We start from the raw sequence: 26,545 nt of genomic DNA, 5'->3' as shown, positions 1-26,545 counted from the left end.
GGGGTGAACATGGAAGGGCACAATTAAACCAGGAAGGAGGCTAACAGCTAACCTGTGCATCAGCAAGTACTAGCACTTTCTGTGGTGAGCCCCACTTTGGGCTCTGAACACAGTACAGGTACACAGTGGGTGCCTCATAAAATGATTTCTTGAAAAACTGTATAAATGGATAAACTTCCTTGAAGACAAAGTAAGGATGAAGATGATAAGCTATACTATTCACAGTGTCCACAAAATCAGAGGAAAAACTTCTCCCGGGGAAGCAGAAAAAAAACAAAACAAAAAATTTCCCTGAGGATTCTCTTCATGAGACCACTGAATGAATGGGGGCAGAGTGGGGTTAAAAAAAACAACAGCAGCAGCAGTGAATGAACAAACCTACATCCCAAGTTACCCGCAGCTGTTATTCGTGTCCTCCCTGCCATCACCCAAAGTACAATGCATAAAACACTACCAGACCGCAAGCTGTTCCCTGTCTGGGGGCCATGGATCACTTTGAGAATGGGATGAGAGCATCAGAGCCTTCCCCACCCACCCAACTGTATCTATGCCCAAGTCTTACCTCTGCTCTACTCCGAGGTGATCTCCTGCCTTGCCATCTTCACCATTCAACTCCTCCAAGAGGCCTTCCTGACCTCCAGACCCCTATCTGGGCCCTCTGTACCCCTGCAAACCTTCGATCACAAACTAAAACTCTCCTGCTTATCTCCTTGTTTATTTATTGCCTGTGACTCTTTCTCCCACCACCAGTGAGCCCCTCTGAGGGCAAAGACTGGGCGTCAGCCTTGTTCATCATGTCATCCCAGGGCCTGGTAGGTGTCCTACACCTAGTGCGTGCTAGATAAGTGAACAGCGCTCACAGGCACCTCTGTAGCCAACCCATGGATCCTCAAGGGTTCTAGATCAAGACCCTACTTGGGGAATGGGGAGCACTGTTCTCTGTGAATACAGGAGGATTGGGCTCAGGCTCCTTGGCTCATTTTACACCAAGCCCTGTGTTTGTTGGTCAGGCAGGTTAGGGTAAGCAAACTGAGTAGGAGAGAATTAAAAAGTAAGAACGAGCAGCTTCTTCTTGCAAGGAGTGATTAGGAGGCTTTCTTTCCCGTTTTACCGTGTAACTGATAGACATGGTTTGAAACCCCTGAGGTAAGTCCAGTCTCCTCACCTGGCCATCTGCGGCATCTCCCTGCCCAGCCCAGTGCCCCTTCTGCCAGGTCTGCTCTCCAGCCGCTTCAAGCTCCTCTACACCTCACTCCCTGAACACCATCCCCATACCTCCCACCTCTGGGCCTTTGCACAAGCAGTTCCCTCTGCCCGCATGTCTTCCTTGCTCTCACCTCTGTCCCGTCTTTGGGGACCTGCTCAGGCACTAATCCAGATCCTCAGCCAGAGTAACTCACTGGTCCCTGAGCCCCCACCACATCCCACAGTGTCTCTGTCTGGCTCTGACTAAATCCTGTCTAGGTCAGAGTGATCTGTGATTAAGTCTGTCTCCCCCCAAAATGTGACCTAATCTGAGTCATCCATGACAACCCCCTAACCACAAAGCCCAGTTCAGCACAGGGCCGGGCCCAGAAGAGGTGTCCTGGAACTGTCAGAGTAGGTCAGAGATTCCTGTTCCCCACCCCACCCCTGGCCCCATTTTTGCTGTTCTCAACTGAGAGATCGTGGAGCAAGAACCCTGAGGGGTGGGAAAGGGGAGGAGACCAATCACAGCTACCCTCCCGGAGCACCTGATTCCTTCCAGGCACCACACTGGGTGCTGAGGCTCAGAGAAGTTGAATGATTTGCTTGTGGCCCATCAGCAGATTGAATACTTGTGTCTAGGGCCCAGGTCTGCCTAATTCCAAAGGCTTTAGTAAAAGCTGGAGGCACTGAGGGGTTGGTAAACAGACAAGAGGGTCACAAATGGTCCCAGAAGCTGGGCACAGCTCCCAGCTGTGCCAGCAGCTCACTGAGCCTGGGCAGAGCTCTGGGTTAGATAGTTGGTAATGAGGTCAGCGAGAACCTCCTGTGCAGGCACAGTGGCACGAGAACGTGTGTGGAGGGCAGCACCATATTCACTGAGCTTTCCCAGTTACCAGCACCCACCCTGAGAGCTGGCTGGTGCCTAGGATCTGCCAGCCGTAGGCCACCTTGCTAGAGCAGACTCCCTCCAGGCCCCTGGCATTTTACTTTTGCTTGGGCTGTCCCTAGATCGGGCAACTGCTTCCTTTCCTACTGAAACAGAAAAAATAGCATGGGTCCCAGAGGGAGACGGTCCTGGGTTCAAATCTTGCTTTGCCACCGAGTTACTTAAGGACCTTGGGCTTGTCACCTCACCTGCTTCCCCATCTGTGATAGAGGGCTGTGCTGTGCAGAGCAAATAGGGCAATGCCTGCCCAGTGTCTGACACACCGGAGGCCCAGTGTGGGCGCTGACGTCAGCGTAAAGCCACAAGGGAGGGCCTGTCATGCTCCCTCTGACAGCCTTACCCTCCATCTCAAGCCCCTCTCGTGTGCTGTCAGACATGAGAGCCCAGCCAAACCAGTGTCTGTCACCACACTACCCACAAGGCTGCCTCCCCTGAGCTGTCCCCAGCCACATAGGCCTGATGAGTCAGAATAAGACCCTCCCTCCATCCTGTCACCCAGCATTGCTTCCCCCTCAACCATCTATCTTCCCCCAACACACTGGGCATTTTAAATACACATTCTCACGGCACTAGTCTGTTTAGCAAACTCAGGCCCAGGGGGAATGGTTTGCCCAAATTTATACTAGGAGCTGGCTGTAGAACTGGGACTAGAGTCAGGTGTCCTGACCCGCCACTCAGAACACCCAGAAGGGCCTTGGGGAAGCTCTTGCCTCAGAGCCGCCTGCAAGGTGCCTGTCCCACAGAGGAGCTCACCTTCAACCCACCCACCCACACCAATCTTTCACACAGGAGCCTCATCGTCTCGCCTTTCTCCAGGACTCCACCTCCCAACGTGCAAGTCTCACTGTTGCCACCCTGCTCAAGATCTGCTGTGGCTTCCCGTTCCCCTCTGGGTGAGGTCTAAGCTCCCTTAGCCTGGTACTCTGGCCCTCCACACTGCCCACCAGCACCCTGGACCTCTCCAGCCTGACTGCCCCACATGCCCCCCATATATACCCTATAAGCCGACCTCCCAGCCAACGTTGGAGACATCTGGTTCCCAAGTGGCCTACAGTCCACACCTGGCTTGTCCACAAACACCGCACTTCGCAGATGTTTTTCCTCTGCTTGCAATGCCCTTTACCCATCCCCCACGCGGGAGACCTGAAGGAATCCTCAATGGATCTGCTGGCTGGGGCTAGAGGTTTCTCTGTGTGTGAGTGCAGCCGACTTTCTCTTCACACAGGGGACCCAGGACAGGGATTGGTACACGCTCACCCCCAGGGCTCAGCATGTTCTGGCTGGGGGTAGGGGGTGCAGGATAGACAATGTCAGAGCAGACAGCCTTCTGCTCTCACTCAAGCCTTGCCCTGCATCTTCCTGAACAGACTCCTCACACTCCCCATCTTTGTCCATACTGTTTCTACACAGAAACACCCCCGCCTCACTCGAGCACTCTATACTTGCCAAAGACCTCCTCCATCCTCAGGGCCACATTGGACACCACGGTCCCCCATCCCTAACAACCAAGGTTTGTCATTATATAATTGCACACAAATATAGGGGTGTTCCTGGGGCAGAACCAGGACTGACACCTTCCCACGCCCCCACAAGGGCCCAGCAGGGCCACAGGCCTCAGCCTGAAGTTGGTGCGACAGCACAGCGGGCCCTAGACTTCTGGCTCCTTCTTCACCATTGTAAGGTGACCCAGGGAAGAGAAGTTAAGTGGCTGGGGTCACAGAATGACTCAAGTGTAAAAACTAACCTGGGGATAGCAGGCTGCATGGTAGCAGGATGAGATGGGGCTAGGAGTGTGGGTATGGGTAGCTCCAGCATCACAGGGTGTCTGTGTATCTGTTCCTGACTAGAAAACTCTTTGATAACTGATATTATCTCATCTGCTCCCACAGATGAGAAGTGGACACCACTGTGGGTGGCTTGGGAAGGGTGGAAGGTCGGGGTCAGGCCAGGAACAGTCTGGATTCTCTCCAGCCTAGAGAGGCCCAGCCTGGAGTCATTCAAGGCCCTGGACCTGGAGTCATAGTCTGAGGGGTCCCTCCCACCTTGGCTGCATCTCCTTGCCACTTTCTCAGACTCCCCCCAGCCCTTAAGACTCAGCACCAGTCTCACCTCCTCCAGGAAGCTCTTCAGGATTGGTCCATCCCTCCATCCCACCTCACAGCTCAGAGCAGAACTGTCACAGCTTTATTTCTCCCACTCAGACTGGAGCCGCTGGGGCCTTGCTCTTACACCCTTTCCTTAGCTTAGCCAAGCTGAGGGCTCAGTGACCTCATTGCAAGCCTGCTCCATCTTGCTCTCTGCTGTCCATTGGCCTGGGGACTGTCTAGGCCCCAGAAGGACTTTGATAAATGTCTCCTGGATTGACATTACTGAAAAAGGTGCTGGGCAATGGCTGGTCATGCCTTAGCCACAGGAAACAGAGACTAGCAGGAGCCCCAAATGATGCCAGGGTTAGCACCCCAGGCCATGGGGTAGTCTAGAATTTGGGAGGCAGGACAGAGGCCTGAGCTTGAGCCCCATTTCTACTGGTACTTGCTTGTAACCCCCGACAGTCACTGCACCTCTCTGGGACCCAGTCACCTCCTCCATTCTGAGAGGGGGGAGGACCAGAGTCTAGTCTAAGCATCTTTTTCAGACATACTTGGTGATGGGGCATCAAAGCCATATGCCATAAAAAGTGTGAGATTTTCACCACACTATGTGACTGAAAATAAAGAGAAGTCTAAACTGTAAAATAAGGAAAAGGAAGTTCAACAAACTTTCGACCTTTTCATAATGACTATTTTGAACATCAAATATGAAAATGTGTCCAAAAATGTATTCTTTGCTGGTGCCCTACATGTTTGGCCTGCCTCCTGGTGACCTGGCCCCCGGCTAGATGCTAATTTTGAGTTCCAACAACGGATTCAGCTTTCTCAGACACTGTCTAGTACTCACTTGCTTGCCCCTGCCCATCCTTCAGGGAGAACTCAGGCTCCCAAGAGCCTTGAAACTGTATCTGCCTGATGTCCATCTCATTCTTCTGTCAAGTTTCTGCCCAATGCAGGAGACCCCTGGGGAAGCTTGTCCAGATCACTAGGCTGGACCACCCTGGCTTGATCTGAGCGGCCTTCAGGGACTCGCTGACCATGTTGAATCTCAACCGAGGCCATCTGGGCAGTTGCCGGCTCATGGCTTGGCTTGCCCCAAGTGGTTTCCATGGTCTCCTAGAAATGGGACCCCCAATCCGGGAGAAAAGGAAGTGGCCCCCTCTGCCCACACACAGGTTCTCATACCGGCCCTAACATCAGAAACAGGAAGCAGGGGCGCCTGGGTGGCGCAGTCGGTTAAGCGTCCGACTTCAGCCAGGTCACGATCTCGCGGTCCGTGGGTTCGAGCCCCGCGTCAGGCTCTGGGCTGATGGCTCGGAGCCTGGAGCCTGTTTCCGATTCTGTGTCTCCCTCTCTCTCTGACCCTCCCCCGTTCATGCTCTGTCTCTCTCTGTCCCAAAAATAAATAAACGTTGAAAAAAAAAAAAAAAGAAACAGGAAGCAGACTCCCCCAGTACATTCGCCTTCTGCCACACAGACACCTGCCCCCCAGTCTCTCCTCCATGCTCACCTTCTCACAGGGCCCTCACCCTCCTCAGCTGAACCCGTCTGTGATGGAAGAGTGTGCTCTACTGGGCAGGACGGGCATCATCAACCTCCATGCTCAGAACAAACTCACACAGACCCAGGGACCCGCCCGTAAGGGGTGCTGTAGAGAGAAAGCCCAGGGTGGGGAGGGGAGGCTGGCTGGAGGAGGAACAGGGCGGCAGAGCTCTGGAGTCTGAAGCCACAGGCTGTTGGCACCGTCAATAGCCTCAGAAGCCCTTCTAAGCAAGGCTGGGGATCCAGCAAGCAAGAGTACCTCCCTGAGGGATTCCCCACTTTCTCTGACTTCTGGCTCTGAGTGAGCCCCATTTAGACAGACAGGCTGTGCTGAGGGCACAGCAGTCTCTCAGGGCAGGGGGTGAGGCTGACTTACTGGTCATGTAGAGCAGAGTGTGGAAGAGCCACATCCTAGCTGGAGCAGAGGCAGCAGTGTGGACCTCGGCCTATTCAGCTTCCCCTCTTCAGCTTGGGTGGCCAGAAGGCGGGGTCAGAGACACACAAAAGCAAGGACCCACAAGCAGATAAGCACTTTAAAGTAGACACGGAGGTTCCCACAGCTAGCTGTGTGGCTTCCTCAGCAGTTGTGGGCTGGGTTCTGGAAGCTTAGAGACATTCGTCAGCCCTGCTCCATCAGGCACACTTCTGTGAACGATGAGCCCGAGGTTTGGCCTAGGAACATAGTTCTGGATGTCCTCGTCAACAGATGTTTGAGTGTAGGAGTATTAACCTGGCCATTGTTTACCATTCATGTGTGTGAGTCCCAGTCCCCTCCCCTGTCCTAGTACCTACCACCAGATGCCTCAGCCCAACACCCAGCCTATGGTCCTTGGTGGTGTTTGCCTCAGCAGAGAGAATGAGGTCCCCTTCCCACTGCAAGTGCTCCCACAGCTAGAAACTGGGCTCTTGCACCTGGCTCCCACACTCAAGGCCCTGAGACTATGGAGGGCCTGGTAAGTAGAAAGACCCAATGCACTGACTGAAAACACTGGCTCAGTGAATTCAGCTTTGGCTACATTCTCTTTAAAACCTGACTATAGTACCATACTGTGGGGAGTAAATTAAAAGAGCTCTGAGGTGGGGTGCCTGGGTGGCTCAGTCGGTTAAGCATCCGACTCTCAGTTTCAGCTCAGGTCATGATCTCACAGTTTCGTGAATTCGAGCCCCACATCAGGCTGTGCACTGATGGTGTGGAGCCTGCTTGAGATTCTCTATCTCTCTCTCCCTCTCTCTCTCTGCCCCTCCCCTAGTCATACTATCTCTGCATCTCTCAAAATAAATAAACTTTAAAAGAAAAAATAAAATAAAATAAAATAAAATAAAACAAAATAAAATAGCTCTAAGGTACCAGGACAACAGATGAGGTAAAATTCCATAAGTCTTTCCAGCATACCTCTGATCCAATCCAGCACCCCAACTGCCAATAGTCTGCAACCATATTTAAAAGCTAACTTCACAATTTGTCAATTTTCCATGTGTGAGCACGTCTGTCGCTTAAGGAAGTGTCGCCTGCACCCCTACTTCCCAGATTGTTGCAAGTGCAGAGCATCGTCCAGCAGAACTATGATGTTCTAGATCTGCATTGTCCAACACAGCAGTCAAGAGCCACATGTGGCTACTAAGCCCTTGAAATGTTGCCAGTGCAACTGAGGAGCTGAATTTTTAATTTAATTTTAATTAAGTTACATTCAAAAAGGCAGGACATTCTGTCTCTCACATGTTTGCATCCCCGGGAAGAGCACTCGAGTGTTAATGTTAAGTGTTAAGGCAGACAAGGGTGTTGGCTTAATGACTATATAGATGAAAATCAATTTTATTTTGTTTCTCACACTGAAAGCTTACTTGGCCAAAGTCTTGTGGAGATCAACGACACTTAAAACATTTTGCATTGTCTGCTTTGGTCTGACAAAATACCTACAACCTAATGCAATAGTTCCCCGATGCTATATGGTTGCTTGAACAGAGATTACAATGTATTCATTATTTGGCCTGCTAAAAAAGAAAAAGAAAAAGAAACAACAAAAAAAATGAAATTCTAGGTCTGATGCTCTGCCTGCCAGATCACAATGAAAACCATCCAAATTGGCTTAACCTTGTCACAGGTCAGAGGCCTGGCCGGTCTTCCTACCACTCCAGGTTCAGTAACTCTCCCCCTATTCCACACTTGTTTGGAGTGCCAGGGGCACATGGCAGAGCCAGGAGAGGCTCCTCTCCCCACCGCTGGCCCAGAGCGGGGAGAGAGAGTAGCCTCAGGCCACGGAGTAGATCAGCAGTAGGGACAGGCTAGAACCCAGAACTGCAGCTTGCTCAAGATTTCTAAGAGCAAGACTTCATGTCTGGAGTGTAAACTTCAGGACACCTCAGGAGGCCAAGCCAAGGTGATGACCGGAGGAGGGTGGACAGGGCGCAGGGCCACTTCTGCATCTTTGGAGACTCCTAGAATGCAGACTCATCCTGCATCCCTCAAAGATGTATTTATCCAAGCTTGGTGGTGTCAGCATGGCAGACTCCTAATCATGAGCACACAAAGGCCCTTCAAGCCCATTTGACAGTAACTGCTGTCCCCACACATAAAAACTTAAGATCCCAAACAAAGAGCCAGGCTGTGCTGTACAATGCTTCCACTCACACAGCCTCATACAGGCTTTAGACAAATGTTAAGGGACCAACTTGAGGGACATTCCACAACATAACTGGACTGAACTCTTCAAAAACATCAATATCATAAGACAAAGGTTAAGAAATTGTTCCAGGTTAAAGAAGACTAAGGAGAGGACACAAAATGCAGTGTGATCCTGGATTGGATCCCAGAGCAGAAAAAAAAAAAAAAAAAAAATGCCTTAAAAAACCTTATTGGGATAATTGCCAAAATTGAAACATGAACTAAAGATTAGATATCACTGTACTGACCAGATAAAATTACACATTTCCTGAATTTGATAACTATATCATGGTCATATGAGAGATTATCCTTATTCTTAGGAAATGTATACTAAAATATTTAGGGGTAAAGGGGCAGGATGTATGCAAATAATTCTCAAATAGTTCATGCTTTCGAGGTGGGGAGCTGTGGAGTGGGGGGAAGGTGGAAGGCACGGAGACAGAGGGGAGAAGGGAAAGAATGAATGATAAAATACGGCAAAATATTCTTTGTCCTACCCTCGAAACTTTTCTGTAATTTTGGAATTATTTCAAAATAAAGTCTTAAAGGTTAAGAGAATAGAGAAGATCTGTTCAGCAAGAGGTAAAAAAACTAACTGCTCTGCCTTGAGAGCGAGTCAAAAGCTCCTGATGTCTGCACTCACCAGTGGATGCGAGGCTGTTCCTCATAGCCTCTAGGCACAGGTTTCTAACTACCCATTGGCCTTCTTGAGTCCTGGGAAGCTAGGAAGAGGGAATTTGGAAGTGAGGACTTACTAAGACAGGACTGCAGTAGAGGACAGAGCTGGCAAAGGGAGCTAGGGGAAGTCTGAAGAGCAGTAGGAATCACTACCATTTGAGCGCTAAGGAGGGAGTGCCAGACTCAATGCCAAGGGCCTTCCATGCAAGGCCCTCAGCTTATCCTAACAGCCACCCTACTTGGCTATCCTGATTTCCCAAATGAGGATGATGGATCGGAGAGGTTAAGTGACTTGCCCAAGGCTATATGGCTAGTAAGTGGAGAGTTGGGACTCAAGACAGGTGTATTTCCTCCACAGCCAGGACTCTGAACCACTACAACCCTATTACCCTCACATCCATTGGTCTAAATCCTTCCCAGTTTGTGAGCTTTTAAAAGCAGAGACCTCATTTCACAAACATATACTGGGTTTTTTGCATTACTGGGTGTCATGGACTAAATTGTGTACCACCCACCTCCCAGCTGCCAAATTCACATGTTGAAGCCATACGCCCCAATGTGAGTAAGTACATTCGAGATAGAGCCTAAAGATCCTAAAGGAGATAATTAAGGCCATAAAGATAGGGCCTTAATCAATAGGTTTAGTGGCCTTAGAAAAGGAAGAGAGATCTCTCTCTCCACGTGCGTGTACCAAGGAAAGGCCATGTGAAGACACCATGTCTGTCTACAAGCCGAGAAGAGACCTCACCAGATCCTGACCTATGCTAGCATCCTGATCTTGGCTTTTCAGCCTCTAGACTGTGAGAAAATAAATTTCTGTTGTTTAAGCCACTCAGTCTATGATATTTTGTTATGGCAGCCCAACCTAATACAGTGGACTACCTCCTAAAAAAACCAAAACACTGAATGGTGTGTGTGTGTGTGTGGGTGTGTGTGTGTGTGTGTGTGTGTGTGTGTGTGTGTTGGGGAAGGTGGGCTTAATGGGGAGGGAGCATGGAAGAGGATCCTCTTGGTTTTCCCTGAGGGGTTGGTTTACAGACCAAGGGTCCAAGGACTTGGGCCTCTTGCTCGCCCCTACCTCCTTCCTGTTCAGCTTAGGTTCCTAATGGTCTTTGGAAAACTAGAGCAAAGATCCTAGAACACAACATTAGCACTACAAGGAAACCAGGAGACAATCCCAGTTGAGCCCTTCATCTGACAGAGAAACTGATATCCAGAGAGGTGAAGGGATTTGTTCAGTCTTTTCCAGTTTGTATGGGAGGCAAAACGAGTCCCCAGGGCTTCAGGCACAGCCTCTGGCACTCTATTTGACCCTCCCTAAAAGACACCCTACTTGAGCTAAAAGTGCTGCCTACTGCTCATAGGCCCTCTAATCCTTGCCAAGGACAAGAGGGGATGTGTCACACAGGTAAACACACAACACCCAGGAAGGGACAGAAAGATCATGTCTCCTCTCCTGCCAATGGTGTGGGCCTCCTGCCTTCACTAACTAACCTACACCAGTCAGGGGTGAGGGTGACAGACAACTGGAGATAACACAAAGTTTCAGCTACTGAAGAATCTGGTCATGCAGAGAGGGCCTCTAGAATTGCTCAAACAAAAACAGGTAAGAAGCCTAGGGCAGGTTACTGGTTTTGGCAGGTTAGTACCACTCATACTCTAGAGTTTTATTTATAGCACAGGAAAGTCCCACTTTAGTGCTCACAATCTGAAATAGGCTTTTGAGCCAGCATTTCCGTAAATGTTCCCAGGAACATCAAAGTCCTTTCAAATGTTCATAGAATTTCATTTTTAAAAAACGCTACCATATTTTTTCTTCTAAGATTTATTTAATAAACATGTAAGAAAAGTTCTGGATTTCTGTTGGTCAGATTATGCAATAACAATCTGCCTTGAGGCAAGTGTGATTTTCTCAAAATTATCAAAAACATTCTGTACTTTTAGTTCTTAAAGGAAAAAAAAATGGTTTAACTTCTCATTTGTTTCCCATTATATAAAGTTTAAAAGCAACTATTCATACACCAAATTTACTTGTGCAGCGATGAATTGATCCGTGAAGCCATGATCTGCTGTTAATATGAATCCAAACTGCCCACTAGCACTTCAGCATAACTCTCAGAATGCCCAGACTGAGAGGTGGAGGGCTGCTGGAGGCAAAAGAGCTACTGCCCGAAAAGGGGTTCCTCTTCACCTTCTCTGGACTGATGTCACTTTCCTCTCCAACAGGACCCACCTAAGACCTGGCTCAGCAATCCCTCTTTGGGGCCTCTCATCCACCAGCCACCTTCCTTTCCTGCTCTCCTGGGGCAGATGAATGCTTTCTAAAAAATATCCTCCATGATTCTCTAACAAATTCTTTACACAGCAAGTAAGCTTCAGCTCAGATATGGCCAGATCATCAAAATTTGAATTTTATGGAGATCGAATTAATGAGGCTTTTTTTTCCTTATACAAGTACAGTTTATGCACTTCTGGATCATCTTCCTCTTTTTGAATCTGGTAGTCCTACCTAGAATTTGACCAGCTTGCAGACAAAGGAGCCAGAGCTGAGTTGTTACCGTAATTCACTCATTTACCAACCACTCTTTAAGTACTACTTACTCTGAACTGGCATGGTGGGAGGACACAGAGATAACAACATGAAGACACCTGCTCGTTAGGAGCTCACAGGCTAACAGGGAAAATAAAACATGAACATCAAGTATTGTGTGTACAGGGCAGAAAACAAGGACTAGCCTGTAATAGGACCCCAGGGTCTCAGAAAATGGAGCTGTTCCTGCAGCTGAAGGATTTATACATTCACCACATGTTTCCAGACGACCTACCAGGTGCCAGACATGTTCTAAGACTGGAGAAACCCCCATGAACAAACCAGACATGGTCTCTGCTCTCACGGAGCTTACAATCTAGCAAAAAAGACAAAGTAGGATCAGGGTATTACAATTCAGCATATAGGTGTGCTGACTCGGGGCAGGGGGCGGGGACGGGTACAGAGATTTGGCATCATACACAGATTTCACTTAGGCAAACACAATGGTATATTTTTCTGAAAAGTTAAAAAAAAAAGACAAGGAAAAAGGAAAACAATGTTAAGTCATTTGCGCCATTTCACCGGCGCCTCCACTCACTGAACAGACCGGCTGGAGGGCCTAAGGCAAGCTTGTGCCCCTGCCGCTCCTTGTGGCCTGTTACAGTTCCCAAGAGCCCTTTCAAAAGTGAGCTGCTTGCCTAAGTGTAAGTCCAACACCTAAAAATATGTGGGTATTTTTGCACAATATGGCCCTAATTGCAGGCCAACCATTTTATCTGGAGCTCAACCAAAGAAACTCTGATGTATTCCCACACAGGAAGGAACCAACTGTGCTGGATCTTTCGATGCTGGTTTTCAACATGGCACCTTACTCAGGGTTTCCAAGAGGAATTTTGGTTACACTCCATTTTTATCTTAGGTGTGACTGTATAACCCAACCGTGGAAGGAGCCGAGTCTCGTCCAAGGCAGTACTGTGGGATACATAGCAGGGGCCCATCATCTGGCTCTGGAAGTTGGGAGGTAGCCTCCTGGAGGGGTCTCTAAGTCCTTGAAGATGAGCAAAAGAGAAGGCAAGGCTCAGATGGGAGAGAGAAAGGTCCGGGGGAGCGCGTCACTGCTAGAGAAGAACAGCACCGAGCAGAGTTTGAAAGGCTGGTGAGATCAAGGTGGGTCCAGGGAACTTGTGGGCACAAGGGCAGGGTAGGATGAGAACACGAGCCTTGTGAGCTACCACAGTAGTTTGGAATTTATTCCAAGTGCAACAGTGAAGTTTGGAAAGGTTTTAAGCAGAGGAATAACAGGAATAACTTTAAGAAAGTTCATTCCGAAGTGCATGAAAAGATGCCCAACATCATTAGTCATCAGGGAAATGCAAATCAAAACCACAATGAGACACCAATTCACACTGCAAAATAACAAGTGTTGATGAAGATGCGGAAAAACTGGAACCTTTATACACTAATGGGAAAAATGGAAAATGATGGAGCCACTTGGGAAAACAGTCTGGCAATTCTTCAAAAGGTGAAGACGGAGTTACCATATGACCCAGCAATTCTACTCCTAGGTATATAACCCAAGAGTAATGAAAACATCACCACGTAAAACTTGAACATAAATGTTCCATAGCAGCATTAGTCATATCAGCCAAAAATGGAAATAACTCAAATGACCATCGACTGGTGAATGGATAGACAAAATGTACTGTTCACACAATGGAATATCATTCGTTAATAAAAAGAAGTACTGACACATGCTACAATACACCATGATCCTCGAAAATATGTTTAGTGAAAGAAGCCAATCACAAATCACCACAAAGTGTGTGATTCCATTTATATGAATGTTCACAATAGGCAAATCCATAGAGACAACAAGTAGTGGTTGCCAGGGTGGGAAAGGGGACTGGAGAGTGACTGCTAATGGGTACTGGGTTTCTTTAGGGTGATGAAAATGTTCTAAAATTGACTATGGTGATGGTTGCATAATTCTGTGAATAGACTAAAAGCCACTGAAGTGTATACTGTTTTTTTAAAGGTATTTTTAAGTAACCTCTACATCCAACGTGGGGCTCGAACTCACAACCCTAAGATCAAAGTCACATGCTCTACCAACTAAGCTGGCTAGGCGCCCCTGAAGTGTATACTATAGAAGAGGGAACTGTATGCTATGTAAATAATATCTCAGTAAAGCTGCAAAAAACAATGAAAGTTTATCCCAGCTGCAGTGCACATAACAGAGGAAGGGACGGGGTACGGGGCAGAGACCGGGGAGGAGGCTGCCACAGGGATAGAGCAGGAGAAGATAGTGACTGAACTAAGGGGAAGATTTCATGGGACCAGACTAGAGGCCAGAGGAGCGCTTGTCACGGGCTCCCCAAGTTCTCCTGGGTAGCTGGTGTGTCTCCCAAGAGGGAGAGTGGGGACACAGAAATGAGGTATCTGCAATTACTATCAAGCAGCAAAACGTATTTGAAATCTCATGTGTAAAGACTAAGAAGAATACAGAAAAGTGTGTAGCTCTCCTGCCCACATGCATAAGGAGCACCCAGGCACGCTGAGCTGCCACTAGGGGACCATCCTGACTATCCACCCCCACTCCCAAACTCCAAAGAGAGGGCCTGGGCATTCAAAGCCTCTGTAAGATGTTTCAAGATCTGAGTGCCTGAGTGTAGGCTGGAGAGTGAGACAGGAGGTGACCAACCATAACTTGGGGAAATAAAATCTTTAAGATACTTTTCTGGTTCTGTGTATTTGTAAGGACTGCAAGGCTGCTCAAGCGGGCATTTTTCTTGGTTAGATCAAAAGTCCAGTTTTGACTATACACCACCACCACCCTCCCAGAAAGCCTTCCCTGATCTCTAAAAGGAGACTGGCAAGGGCTTAAGGTCATGGGACAGATGGGCCTGAACTACTGGCGGAAAAGGTCATGACTAGGAAACACAGAAGCATAAAGAAGGGCATTTCTTGAACACTGCTGAGACCACATCAGTTAGGACCCTGACCACAAGGACATCTTTGTCATGCTTGAAGACCCACAGACTGTAATGGAAAAGGGATGGGGGTGAATCCTTGTCCACAACCTCATGGTGTCACAACCCTCAACTGTCTCTTTGACCCACCCCACGCCTGTAACAGAAACCAGGGCTGGCCAGCCCACCACAACCATTGCTTCAGGAAGAGTAAAAACACCACAGAGATGCACCAATGAAGTCAGAAGCTGTAGTACCAGCCCATTCAGTTGCCAGATGGGAAAACTGAGGCTCAGGCCCGTGGACAGAACCAGGAGTTGGCACCTGGGTCTCTGACTCTCAGGTCCTTGTCCTTCTCACTCTACCAACTCCCTAAACCTTGTCCCTTCTCAAGAACCTGGCTCTCAGCTGTGTGCTTCACAGGACCAAAATAGCTGAGAAACTTCAGAAACATTAGGTCTCAACTGGCAGAGAACCAGCTCTTTCCCAGAATCCTATCAGGAAGCAGAAACATACAATAGTTACAGGCTCCGATCTTTCTAAAGGGAGTGAAAAAAGCAGGTTAACCAACAAAACATGGTACAGTACAACTGTTGCAGCTCTTAAGTCCCACAGCCCTTTATTTTCTTTATTAGCAGCAGCATTCTGCATTCAATCACACCATACTGTAATCAACTATCAATGCGACCATTAGCTCAGCCACAAGTAAAGATCTCTAGAATCCAGGGCTACACTAGGTACTGAAACAAGCCAGACAGGTGAAGAGCTGTGACATCACAAAGGGACAAAGGTTCACAATCTCTAACTCCTAAATTCTAGTGAATTGAAGAGAAACACTATTTTTAAGCCTGCAAAGGAATATAAACATTAAATACTTCAAGATAGAGATCAAACAGGAAGACAAAATAATCTACTGCCTTTAAAATAATCTGAAAGGAGTTTAGAAACAAACAAGAAATAAACAAACTAAAATTTCCATAACTATGATCTTATTAGCCAGTTTTAAAGATAACTTCAGGCGCCAGAACTTGGAAATAGAATAAACACCAATGTATCACTTCTGAAGTGATAATAAACAACAGGACCCCATCTCTGATGGATGGATTTTTTTTTTTCCTACAGTGGCCAAAAAGCAAGTTGAATTCTATATACAATAGACAGACTATACAATTAGGATCATTTAAAAATAATGAGACTCCTCTCTTTGCCTTCTTCCAAAGTATATAATATATATTTAACAGCACACATAAGACACCACTTGAGCTTCCCTTGTAGCCAACAGGAAGTATTTTCACATATAAAAATTAAAAATTTTAACTTTTAAATCATTAATATTTTTAAACATAATACAGACTTAAAAATTGTTCAACATTAACCCATGACCCCACCCCTAGCACAAAAGTCCACCCCAAATCCAGAAGTCACAGTTTTTTGTTCCTAAAAATCCCACAGCACTGAACTTGATCTTCACTTCAAGCTGATTGCTACGAAGAGGCCCCTAACAGAAATCCCCAGGAAGGAATGGAAGCACGATCGACGCTGCATCTCTTATCTACCTGGGCGGCACTGGTGCACCTCTGTAGTCAGGTCCATGAGATTCGGCCCCGACACTAGGGTCCTGGAAGGGTGAGCTGGCAGCTTCCCTCATCTTCCCCCTCGAAGGCTGTCCAATAAGCACCTGGGAATTGACTTTTCTTGGGAAAAGGGTGCTGGTAACAGCTGTCAGGGCCAAGGCAATAGTGAGAAGTTCAGTTCTCTGCTCTTTGGATGAACTGTGTAAAACATTTCTTTAAAAGACACAATGTTAAAAATATTAAGAAAAACGTCTACAAAATCTGGAGGGCTGCCTTTTCCTCAAAGGGTAAAGCTTGTGGGATAGTGGGAAAAAAGTTGAGGGCCCAGAACTCTAACTCTGCAGCAAAAGATAGATGCCCTTCAAAACACGTCACATTCTTAATATGTCTTGCTGAAGTAGCAAGAGCTGAGGGTGACTGTGTAAGAGCAGGAGAGGCGCCAACTCCTGCAGGGGGAGGGAGGGAAGGTTCCTACTGTGCACCCCACCCTGCACGAGAATGTCAGACTTTAGGGCAGCTGCCATTGGCCCCAAGGGCATCAGGACTCTGCCTCTGAACCAGAGCTGCTTTCCCGACTAACTTCAATCTGGAGAGATGGTAAGTTATCTAACCGGCTCTTCTTTTGGCGAGACTGTTCTTTCTCCTTTATCAGAGCCCCCCATGCCCTTTGCAGCTCAGAGTCGTCTTCCTCAGTGCCCGGTGTTCTGTGATCCACCTTCTTCGTGTTCTTTTCTTTGGTCTTGGGTGCAGATCCTAAGCGAGTCCATAAACTACCTGTTTGGGTGAGAAGGCATTTCAGTTTTGGTGGTCAATGCTGAGAAGCAGGGGCACTGCCAACAACCTAATGTGCAAGAAACACTGGGGAGGGGGTCTGTGGCTCTTGGAACCTTTGTGCAGTGTTGGGAAGGTTATCTCCTTTCCCTGGCTATAGTCCCCTGCCTGCAAAGTGAGGGATCTGGACCCAATGGGAGACTCTCACAGCTAGGGACATGTGCCTCCCATATGCGTATCAGAATCACCTGCAAGGCTACTTATGCTACATCTCCCCTCCCTGGTGAGACTCACCATTTAGTGTAGAGCTTCATTCTGCCGGGAGCGGGCCATTCCCAGATCATTCCCAGCTATAAATTCTGCAAAGTGAGGGACCTGCTACACTGTAAACTTTCAGAGATTTGGCCCAATATCTATTCATTTTTAAAATATACTTTATTAATATCTCACAATATAGAAATATGTGTTTAGAATTTCATAGCATACTATAAGGCAATTAAACATTTTATTTATAAAGAATTTTAACAACATGTGGGGCACCGGGGTGGCTCAGTCAGTTAAGCCTCTGACTCTGGCTCAGGTCATGATCTCACGGTTCATGAGTTCCAGCCCCGCATCAGGTTCTCTGCTGTCAGCACAGCTGTCCCCCTCTCTTTGTCCCTCCCCTGCTCGCGCTCTCTCTCAAAAATGAACATTTAAAATATTAAAAAAAAAAAAAAAAAAAGAATTTAACAGTGTGGAAAAATGATCACAATAAAATGAAGAAAGCAGGTTATGTATATGGACAAAGACTTTAATGGAGACTTAAGACTAAAAAGTATTTGTGCTAAACAGAAAGAACCAAGGCTGGTTTTGTTTTTTTCTATTTTCTAAGTTTCCTGTACTGTTATTATTACAATTATGACAATGACTATAACGGAAGAGGAAAAATAATTTAATTTTGACATATGCTATTTCCTGCCTTCAACTAACAAAGTATTTCTATGCTATAGTCTGCTCTTACCCAATTCCTATCTCCTTCAGTTTTAAGTGTTACCAACCTGATTTCTTCTCCCGAGTATCAGAGTAGAGGCCTTTAACATCTTGCCTGGGAACACCCAGTCTACTATGTACATCAGAAAAAGGCTCTCTCCGAAAGACTGGGTTACTACTAAAAGCCTTTTCTGGAGAATATGGTCTTTTTCCTAACCGCTGGCGTATATCTAGAAGAAGAAAAAAAAGTATTACTGTGACCAAGCTTGTGTGCTTTGCTATTCATACTGTCAACCTGAGATCTCTACAGGACCTAGTGCCAAATCTCCCCAAAGGAGGACAAAGAGCCTGACAAAATCAAGCTTCTAAAATTCTTCTGTGTAATCAGTCTGGATTCCCCTAGGAAAGTGCAGACATAGGGGCTTTCAATGGAAAAAAAGCCTCTCAGCTGACTGCTCCAGAAAGGAATTTCTGAGGCAGAATCAGCTGTTTGGTTTTTTTGGTTTTTTTGTTTTTGTTTTTTTGTTTTTAGTAGAACCAAGTATACCAAAGAATTTCCAAACATCTCAGCTAACAATACTATAAGTTCCCTGAGGGCAGAAGCCACAGTCTTTGAACATATAAGAAATTTTTAATGAACTTATTACATTTAACAATAAATGTAACAAGATGGCTAAAACCCAAAGGATCAAGGGAAGATATTCCAAATCAAATTTGCTTTTCCTCCCTCCCATCCCTCCGAAGTCTGTCCTCTTGAGTTCCCTCTAACAATACACAGCAGCAGCAGCAGCAGCAGCAACAGGTTTATTAGCAAGTCATTGGGGTTTTTACCCATCCTGCTAATTGTCTCACAGAGCAGCATTCCCAACTTTCTGGTTCCTCAGGGCTGAGCCCTTTGGCTCCTTTCCCTTTGCTCCCTTCTTCCCAATGCTGAGTCTTCTATCTTCACAAAGTTTGATGTTCTCATCCATTCTGTCTCCACTTTCCCTGATCTAGTTCAGGTCCTTGTTACTGATTTAAATCTCTACCCTACCCCACCTGGCCACAAAATTATCTTTCTAAAATAGACATAAGATTAGGTTACTTCCCACATCAAAAAACTAGGTTTGCCAACTGAGAGCCCACACCACCCCTACCAAGGCCTTGCACTAAAGCCACTTTCTCTGAGAAGCCTTCCACAATTCCCTGAGTAGACCTCCCTCCCTCCGTGTGCCCACTGCCCACTGCTTACAGACCTATGAGAACACTTACACTCTGCTGTGGGGTGGGATTACCTGAATGTGCACACTCACGTTACTACATCTGAGTCCTAGGATGACTCGGCAGACCCTCCAAAGATTCTAACACTCCCAGCACCTACCCCTGGCACACAGCAGGCATGCCCAAGTACCCACTCTATGTGTATTTGCACATACATACTATCTAGTTCAAATTCTTAACCATTTACACAACAACCCAACCTAATTTCTATTATCCTTATGTATGAAGTATATCAATGACATTCAGAGCAAAATAATTGGGACAAAAATATTGAAAGCCAGTATTGCAAAAGTATGATTATGTTCCATGTCTTAAGGTTCCAATGCCTAACCAAAAATTTAGAAGTGATGAAGCAGGGTAACTAAATCGGTTCACTAATGGCAATGTTTTAACCAAAGACTTATCTCTGCCTGAATTCACTTTCTGGAGCTCAGAATGAAGCTGAGAAATGCAAATGAATACTACCTGATTTAGTATTGCTGCCTGGTGGCCGTGGACGTGTGTGCTGACGTTTTTCATCTAACAGATGTCGGACATCTACAAATTTCTCAGTCGGTAACTTGTTACCGATTCGATTTTTGATATTGCTTGTGGATACAGTATCTGCCCTCATGGAGTTCCTTTAAAAAAAAAAAAGGCACAATTAACCAACTTCAACTGTGGGACAACACCTATGCAACAATCTCATATACTTTGGAGAACACTTAAGATACCCAATTTAATATACCAAATATTCACTCACAAATACCATACACCAATAATTATTTGCTTATAAAAATCATGATCAGCTTGCTACAGAGAGACTAGTCAGGGCAAATAGGTTCCTGAGTTTTCCAGGGTGGTTTCCACAAATGATACCTGTAAACTATCACAGAATGTGTAATTACAAGTTCCCTCCCTTCTGAGACAAACATTAAGTAAGGCCTGCAAAGCGCTCAGAGATCTCTGTTCATGCAGGCTGTGATTTCACAGTAGTCAAGATACAAGAGGATCTATAATCTCTTTCTTTAAAGAGCAGACTTCTCTGTCAAAGACATCTGCTACCATGCACCAGCATTATTCTGACAGCATTCAACACTGGAAAGTTCTCTAAAAAGTAAAAATAAGGATGTGAACAAAGTCATACAAACAAACCAGATTGAACTGTTTTTCCTTTCCCCAAACATACCACCAAGTACACTTAGGGAGAGCAACTCTAGACCCCAACCAACCCTTTGAGCTGTACATCTGCCCTCAGGGATCTGCTCATCCCCACTAGTCATCAAAGAAATACACATTAAAATAACTTTTTTTTTTTTTGGCCCACAAAATTAGCAAAAAGTAGAGAGTGATAAGTTTGGTAAGTATATAAGTAATAGGTTATAAAGTGAGTAAAACCCTTCTGGAAAGATATTTAGCAACACCACATTTTTAAACACACATATTGTTTTGTACAATAACTGGAATTCAAGAAATTTAATTAGTGCAACAGTAAGAAAATAGAAACCTAAATGTCCACCAATAAGGGACCGGTTAAATAAATCATGCTACTTTCAAACAATGGACTACATCTGGGTGAAAAATAACAGAGGTCTATATATATGAAATGGAAAAAGCACACTGTAAAACAATATAAATCCAACTTCATTTTTGAAGAAATATATTTCTCCGTGTGTTATGTATACACATAAAATCAGCAGGAAAATTATTCATTCAATTGCTAAGTCGCTATTTTAGGAGAGATTGAAACCATGGGTGATTTTCACTTAATATACTAACATTTTTATAACAAGGAATCAATTGTGTATTTAAAGAAACAAATGGATGCTTTTATTCAAATTCTTCATAAGACTGAAATTAGAACAGATAAAAGTGATTATAAAATTAAGAGGAGCTAAGAGGAAGTTAGGAATTAGTATTTAAAATCAAATTAAAAGCGAGTGGCTCAGTCAGCTGAGTGTCTGACTTCAGCTCAGGTCATGATCTCGCGGTTTGTGAGTTCGAGCCCCACATCGGTCTCTGTGCTATCAGTGCAGAGCCTGTCTCAGATCCTCTGTCTCCCTCTCTCTCTGCCCCTCCTTCTCTCTCTCAAAAATAAATAAACATAAAAAAAAATTTTTAATTAAAAAAATCAAATTAAAAGCTTGCATTGAGGGGCGCCTGGGTGGCGTAGTCGGTTAAGCGTCCGACTTCAGCCAGGTCACGATCTCGCGGTCCGTGAGTTCGAGCCCCGCGTCGGGCGCTGGGCTGATGGCTCAGAGCCTGGAGCCTGTTTCCAATTCTGTGTCTCCCTCTCTCTCTGCCCCTCCCCTGTTCATGCTCTGTCTCTCTCTGTCCCAAAAATAAATAAACGTTGAAAAAAAAAATTAAAAATAAATAAATAAATAAAAATAAAAGCTTGCATTGATAAAAAGAAAAGGCTTTTACCTAATGTTTTTCAACTGAGATTCCACTTCATCAGCGTACATGGTCATTTTCATGCTTTTCTTTGGTGAAGGAGTGGAAATCATTTTCAGTTCTAGATCATAGTCCATTTCATCGGAGTCTGAACTGCTGGCACTGGACTGCCTAGATGTGCTCCGCTCCCGGGTCTGCTTGAGAGCTGGGAGCTCCTCGTGGTACTCTACCACCACTCTGTCATCTGCATCCATGTCCTGGTCTTCCTCCTCCTCCTCCTCCTCCTCTTCCTCCTCTTCAATGGGTTCCTCCGGAACATTTACTAGTCCTAAGAAATTTAACCAAGAAACATTAGGAAAAGTATTTAAACTAACAAATCTGATTTTCTGCTCTACACTGGTGGCCTTTTTTAAAAAGGTGGGGTTCCCATGCCTGAGATCTTACTGGAGCATTATCTACATTAGTGCCAACCCGGTTGCCATTCCGATATCTACAACAGAAGAATGGCTAGGTAAAGTATGATCTAGCAAGCTGACGGATATTATAAAATTACCTACAATCCAGTCGACTGTCGTTATTCATGAGTTCTATATTTGCAAATCTGCCAAATTTATTTGTAACTCCAAAATCCACACTCACAGTGCTTTCATGATCATTTGTGGACATATGCGGAATGGCAAAAAAACCAGATAGGCATATTCCCAGCTGAGGTCAAACAAGGCAACACTCTGCCTTCGTGTTTCAGCTCTCATACTATACACAAGTATCCTTTTTGCAGACTATTAAGTGTCATGTTTTTCATATTTTTGAGGCTTTTGTTGGTGATTTCACTGTTGAAAAGGGCTTCCAAGTGTAGTTCCAAAGCTGTCTAGTGTTTCTAAGCTCAAGAAAGCTGTGATATGCCTTATAGAGAAAATACGTGTTAAATAAGCTTTGTTCAAGCATGAGTTACAGTGCTGTTGGCCGTGAGCCCAATGTTAATGAATCAATAATATGTATTAAATGTCTTTAAACAGAAACACACATCAGACAAGGTTATATATTGATCAGCTGATGGAAATGGTGTGACCAGAGTCTCTGAATGGTTTAGTATTCACTATATCAATTGTCACAGTGACTTTATAGCACATAACCACTGTGAACAATGAAAATCAATTCTAACTTCAAAGTTCATGAGAAGATGCTCGTAAGTGGAGGACTATAAAATATATGTTCGTAGCGATTATATTTATTATGAAGAGACAAACAGGAAAAATGTAAAATGAAATCAGTTGTTATATTAGAGTGCTAGGATTATGGGCAATTTCCTTTTTAATTTCTTTAGTAATATATACATAAAGAAAAATATCTTAGAGTAACTGAAATTAGAAGCCTATAACTGTGTACTAGAAAAGTATGTGCATTTTTAAGATGCAGATTTCAAATATACAATTTTGGATATACACATAAAATAAAAACGATAGACTTCACCTCTCCTTATCCCTGTCACAATGATAAACATGTATGCATGTTATCCCATGTTTGTATGCTAACTTAGTTCTCAAAGCATGTAGAAGATTTCACATCTTTAGATTCAAAATAAAAACAAATCTTTATAAAACATAATGAAAATGGTTCTTCTATAATAAGCACCAAAGAAAGAAAGGAAGGAACAAACGAACAAACGAAATGAAACCCAGGTCATGGTATCTCATTTAGCTGAGGCATTCGTGTGCATGAGCCAATAAGCATAAAACACCAGACACAGCAGCCTATTTTCATCATCAGACAAAAAAAATAATAAAATCAAGTCATCTGATAAATTTTTTTCATTCAGCTTTTGATATTAATAGTAGAAAAATTAGATTCTTACAAAAAATTTTCACTTTTTCCTATGTCACATTTGGCCTTTTTTTTTTGTTAGAACAGCTTTCATAAAATCATTTGACCTCTTTTGTATGGGCAATTTAAAATTAATTGTGACTTGACTTACTTTCCTATATGTTGGCAGAGGGTGAGGGCAAGGAAGAGAGGATGATAAAGTTTGGAACCTTAAAAGACTGTATTAAGAATAAGAATATGATTTCGGGAGCCAAACATGTGTCTACCCAAGAGCTGAGCAGGCAACTACCGGAATGTCGGTGTTTATACGACGTCAAGCCAACGTCATCCCCAATCAGGGCTCTCTTCTTGATCACATCCCGCTGAATGCGACGGGAATGATACCTTCGCTTCCTGCAACGTTCCAAAATAAGCACATGATCAAAAACCAACAAGGACTCTGAAATCCACTAATTGAATTCAACTATACACTGATGAAATGTTAGGTACTGAAACAGAGACATTTTACATGAAACTGTAACTCAGCCTTTCATACCATTTACCACAGTTAAGAATCCTGACTCCTTCTTGTCTTCCTTCAAGTCCACACATGGCACTGACACTGCACTGCAGAAGACCAACTGAAGGATTAAGAAAACCTTAAGTACTATTTAAACTACTGTATTTTAAAGTTTTGGACTCACCAAGAATTACTAAGAATTCCTTTCATGCCTCCGTAATTTGGATTCCCGTATTTCATGTAATACTGACTTCTTCTGGCTGCTCCAAGTTCCTTTTTGTCATCTAAAAATTAATTACAACAGTTACCCAGGATTTCCCATTGGTGTGAAGACAATGTTGAATGGTTTAAAAAAAATGTTTGCCGGGGAGCCTGGGTGGCTCAGTCGGTTGAGCGTCTGACTTCGGCTTAGGTCATGATCTCACGGTTTGTGAGTTCGGGCTCCACGTGGGGCTCTATGCTAACAGCTCAGAGCCTGGAGCCTGCTTTGGATTCTGTGTCTCCCTCTTCCACCCCTTCCCCCGCTCGCTCGCACTTGCTCTCTCTCTCAAAAATAAATAAACGTAAAAAAAATGTTTTCTGTAGCTGGGATCACATCAGCACAATTTGCCAATAAAAGGGAAAGATGCACTACAAACATTCACTCTCAGTGCCTATAAAAGCACTGCAGTGTTGAGGGGGTGGGGCAAAAAGCAGAGATGAATGAGGTTAAGCTGTTGTTAAGGAGCTGACTGACCTCACAGAGAAAATACTATTAAAAACAACAACACAGCATACAAGGTTCCAAGAAGCATAGGAGAACTTCAGCCATTAGAGCTGTTCAAAAACTAAAAGGCTTTCTAGATGAGGTAGCTTTTTTACTGGTCCCCTGAAAGGCATTTGTTTCTGAATGACAACACCAATAACACAGAATCTAAGTATTAAAGAAACAGATTATACATAATTCCATATATTTGGTAAACCAGTTTTTCCAATTTATTGTTATGTTCCTCAAAATGGCTTAAAGAAAATAGCCTAGCACCATTTATCTAGAATGCACTCCAATAAGCCACTCAAATGAACACAGAAAAGATCACTTCTGTCAAGTTAAAATGCCAGTTAACAGAAAGAAAAAGTGGGCAGTGATCTTTCATAACATAAACATCTCTGATGTTTTCATCATAAACATAACACAACATAACATAACATAACTTTCATAACATAAACATCTCTGATGGCTCCTAGGGCACTCACTGACTGCAAAGGATGAAAACCAATGCGAATGTATCCATCCAGTACTACAAGTAAACAGTGGCACAAGCTAGTATGTACACCCTTCAGAAAGACATGCCCACCAGCTCCTTGGAGAAATGGTTGATTCCAGATCTGGGACAGGAAAAGTACAAGTTGAGTCTGGGAAAACAAGATGTTTCACTGGGCCACAAAGTAAGAAAGTGCTCAAAGAATCATGGAGGCATGTCAAAATAACATAACTTGAAGGGACTCCTCTGGCTCAATCTAAGAACATTTGTAAATCAAACAAATGATACGAATGAATGATAAACCACTGAATAAGACTCATGAGTCTAAACTGATATAAGTAAATAAACAAATGGGTACAAAAAGGAAGTTCTTCCTTGTAGCAGAATGCCAACTCATAAAGAAATGTAGAATTAAAAAGTCCTCAATGGATGATAATTGGAAGTATGATGAGTAGAAAGCAGTTCACATAATCTCAAAGTACCTCCCTACAAATTTTAGATTTACAAATGGAAAAACAGGAGAAACCTGACAATCATTACTTTAACCAAGTGAGAAAAGTTAACACCTCCAGAAATGGGACAAATAAATATCATGTGCCTCCTGACACGATGCACCGAAAATGGTAACAGCAGCACTTCTGTGGTACTCTTGCGAACACGCACAACCCAATTTAATCATGAGGAGGTAACAGACAAACCAAAACTGAGGCAGAGTCAATAAAATAATGAGCCAATACTTTTTTTTTTAGTTTTTTTGTTTTTATATTTATTTTTTTTTCAGAGACAGACAGAGACAGCGTGAGCAGGGGAGGGGCAGAGAGAGAGGGAGACACAGAATCAGAAGCAAGCTCCAGGCTCTGAGGTGTCGGCACAGAGCCCGATGCGGGGCTTGAACCCACAAACCGTGAGATCATGACCTGAGCTGAAGTCGGATGCTTAACCAACTGAGCCACCCAGGTGCCCCATTTTTTTTTCTAAACTAGGCTCCATGTCCAGTGCAGAGCCCAACATGGGGCTTGAACTCACGACTCTGAGATCAAGACCTGAGGTGAGATCAAGAGTCGGATTCTTAACTGACTGAGCCACCCAGGCACTCCAAGCCTATACTCTTAAAATATGTCTCAGTCAAGAAAAACAAACCAGAGTACTCCATATTCAAAATTCTTACATATTTTAATGTACACCAAAATCATTGTGCATAAAGAGCCTGGCAAACTTAAGAGGCTTGGCGCGACTGAGTGGCTTAGTTGGTTAAGCACCTAACTTCGGCTGAGGTCATGATCTTGCAGTTGGTGAGTTCGAGTCCCACATCAGGTTCTCGGCTGTCCACGCAGAGCCCGCTTTGGATCCTCCATCTTCCTCTCTCTACCCCTCGCCCCCACATGCTCACATGCACACTCTCTTTCTCTCTCTCAAAAATAAATAA

At 44.8% G+C, this 26,545-nt stretch overlaps 2 protein-coding genes across 2 annotated transcripts in view; both read right to left on the bottom strand.

Annotated features, from left to right (window-relative positions):
* ITGAE (integrin subunit alpha E) overlaps window positions 1-16,254 on the bottom strand; it is a 73,521-nt gene extending 57,267 nt beyond the window's left edge. The window contains 2 exon segments of the mRNA XM_030294854.1: window positions 16,162-16,210; window positions 16,212-16,254. Coding sequence (XP_030150714.1) covers window positions 16,162-16,210; window positions 16,212-16,253 — 91 coding nt within the window. The 5' untranslated portion in view covers window position 16,254.
* A 1-nt stretch (window position 16,255) lies between these two features.
* Window positions 16,256-26,545, bottom strand: part of NCBP3 (nuclear cap binding subunit 3) — a 33,022-nt gene continuing 22,732 nt past the window's right edge. Inside the window, exons 8-13 of the mRNA XM_030294853.2 lie at window positions 24,063-24,162; window positions 23,669-23,772; window positions 21,589-21,886; window positions 19,648-19,802; window positions 17,991-18,152; window positions 16,256-16,953 (exon numbers count right to left, since the gene is read on the bottom strand). Coding sequence (XP_030150713.1) covers window positions 16,718-16,953; window positions 17,991-18,152; window positions 19,648-19,802; window positions 21,589-21,886; window positions 23,669-23,772; window positions 24,063-24,162 — 1,055 coding nt within the window. The 3' untranslated portion in view covers window positions 16,256-16,717. The remainder of the gene's footprint in view (window positions 16,954-17,990; window positions 18,153-19,647; window positions 19,803-21,588; window positions 21,887-23,668; window positions 23,773-24,062; window positions 24,163-26,545) is intronic.

Source organism: Lynx canadensis, chromosome E1, assembly GCF_007474595.2.
Source record: "Lynx canadensis isolate LIC74 chromosome E1, mLynCan4.pri.v2, whole genome shotgun sequence".
Taxonomy (NCBI): Eukaryota; Metazoa; Chordata; class Mammalia; order Carnivora; family Felidae; genus Lynx; species Lynx canadensis.
The sequence above is the reverse complement of the archived record's forward strand: the minus strand, read 5'-3'. Positions and strand labels throughout refer to the sequence as shown.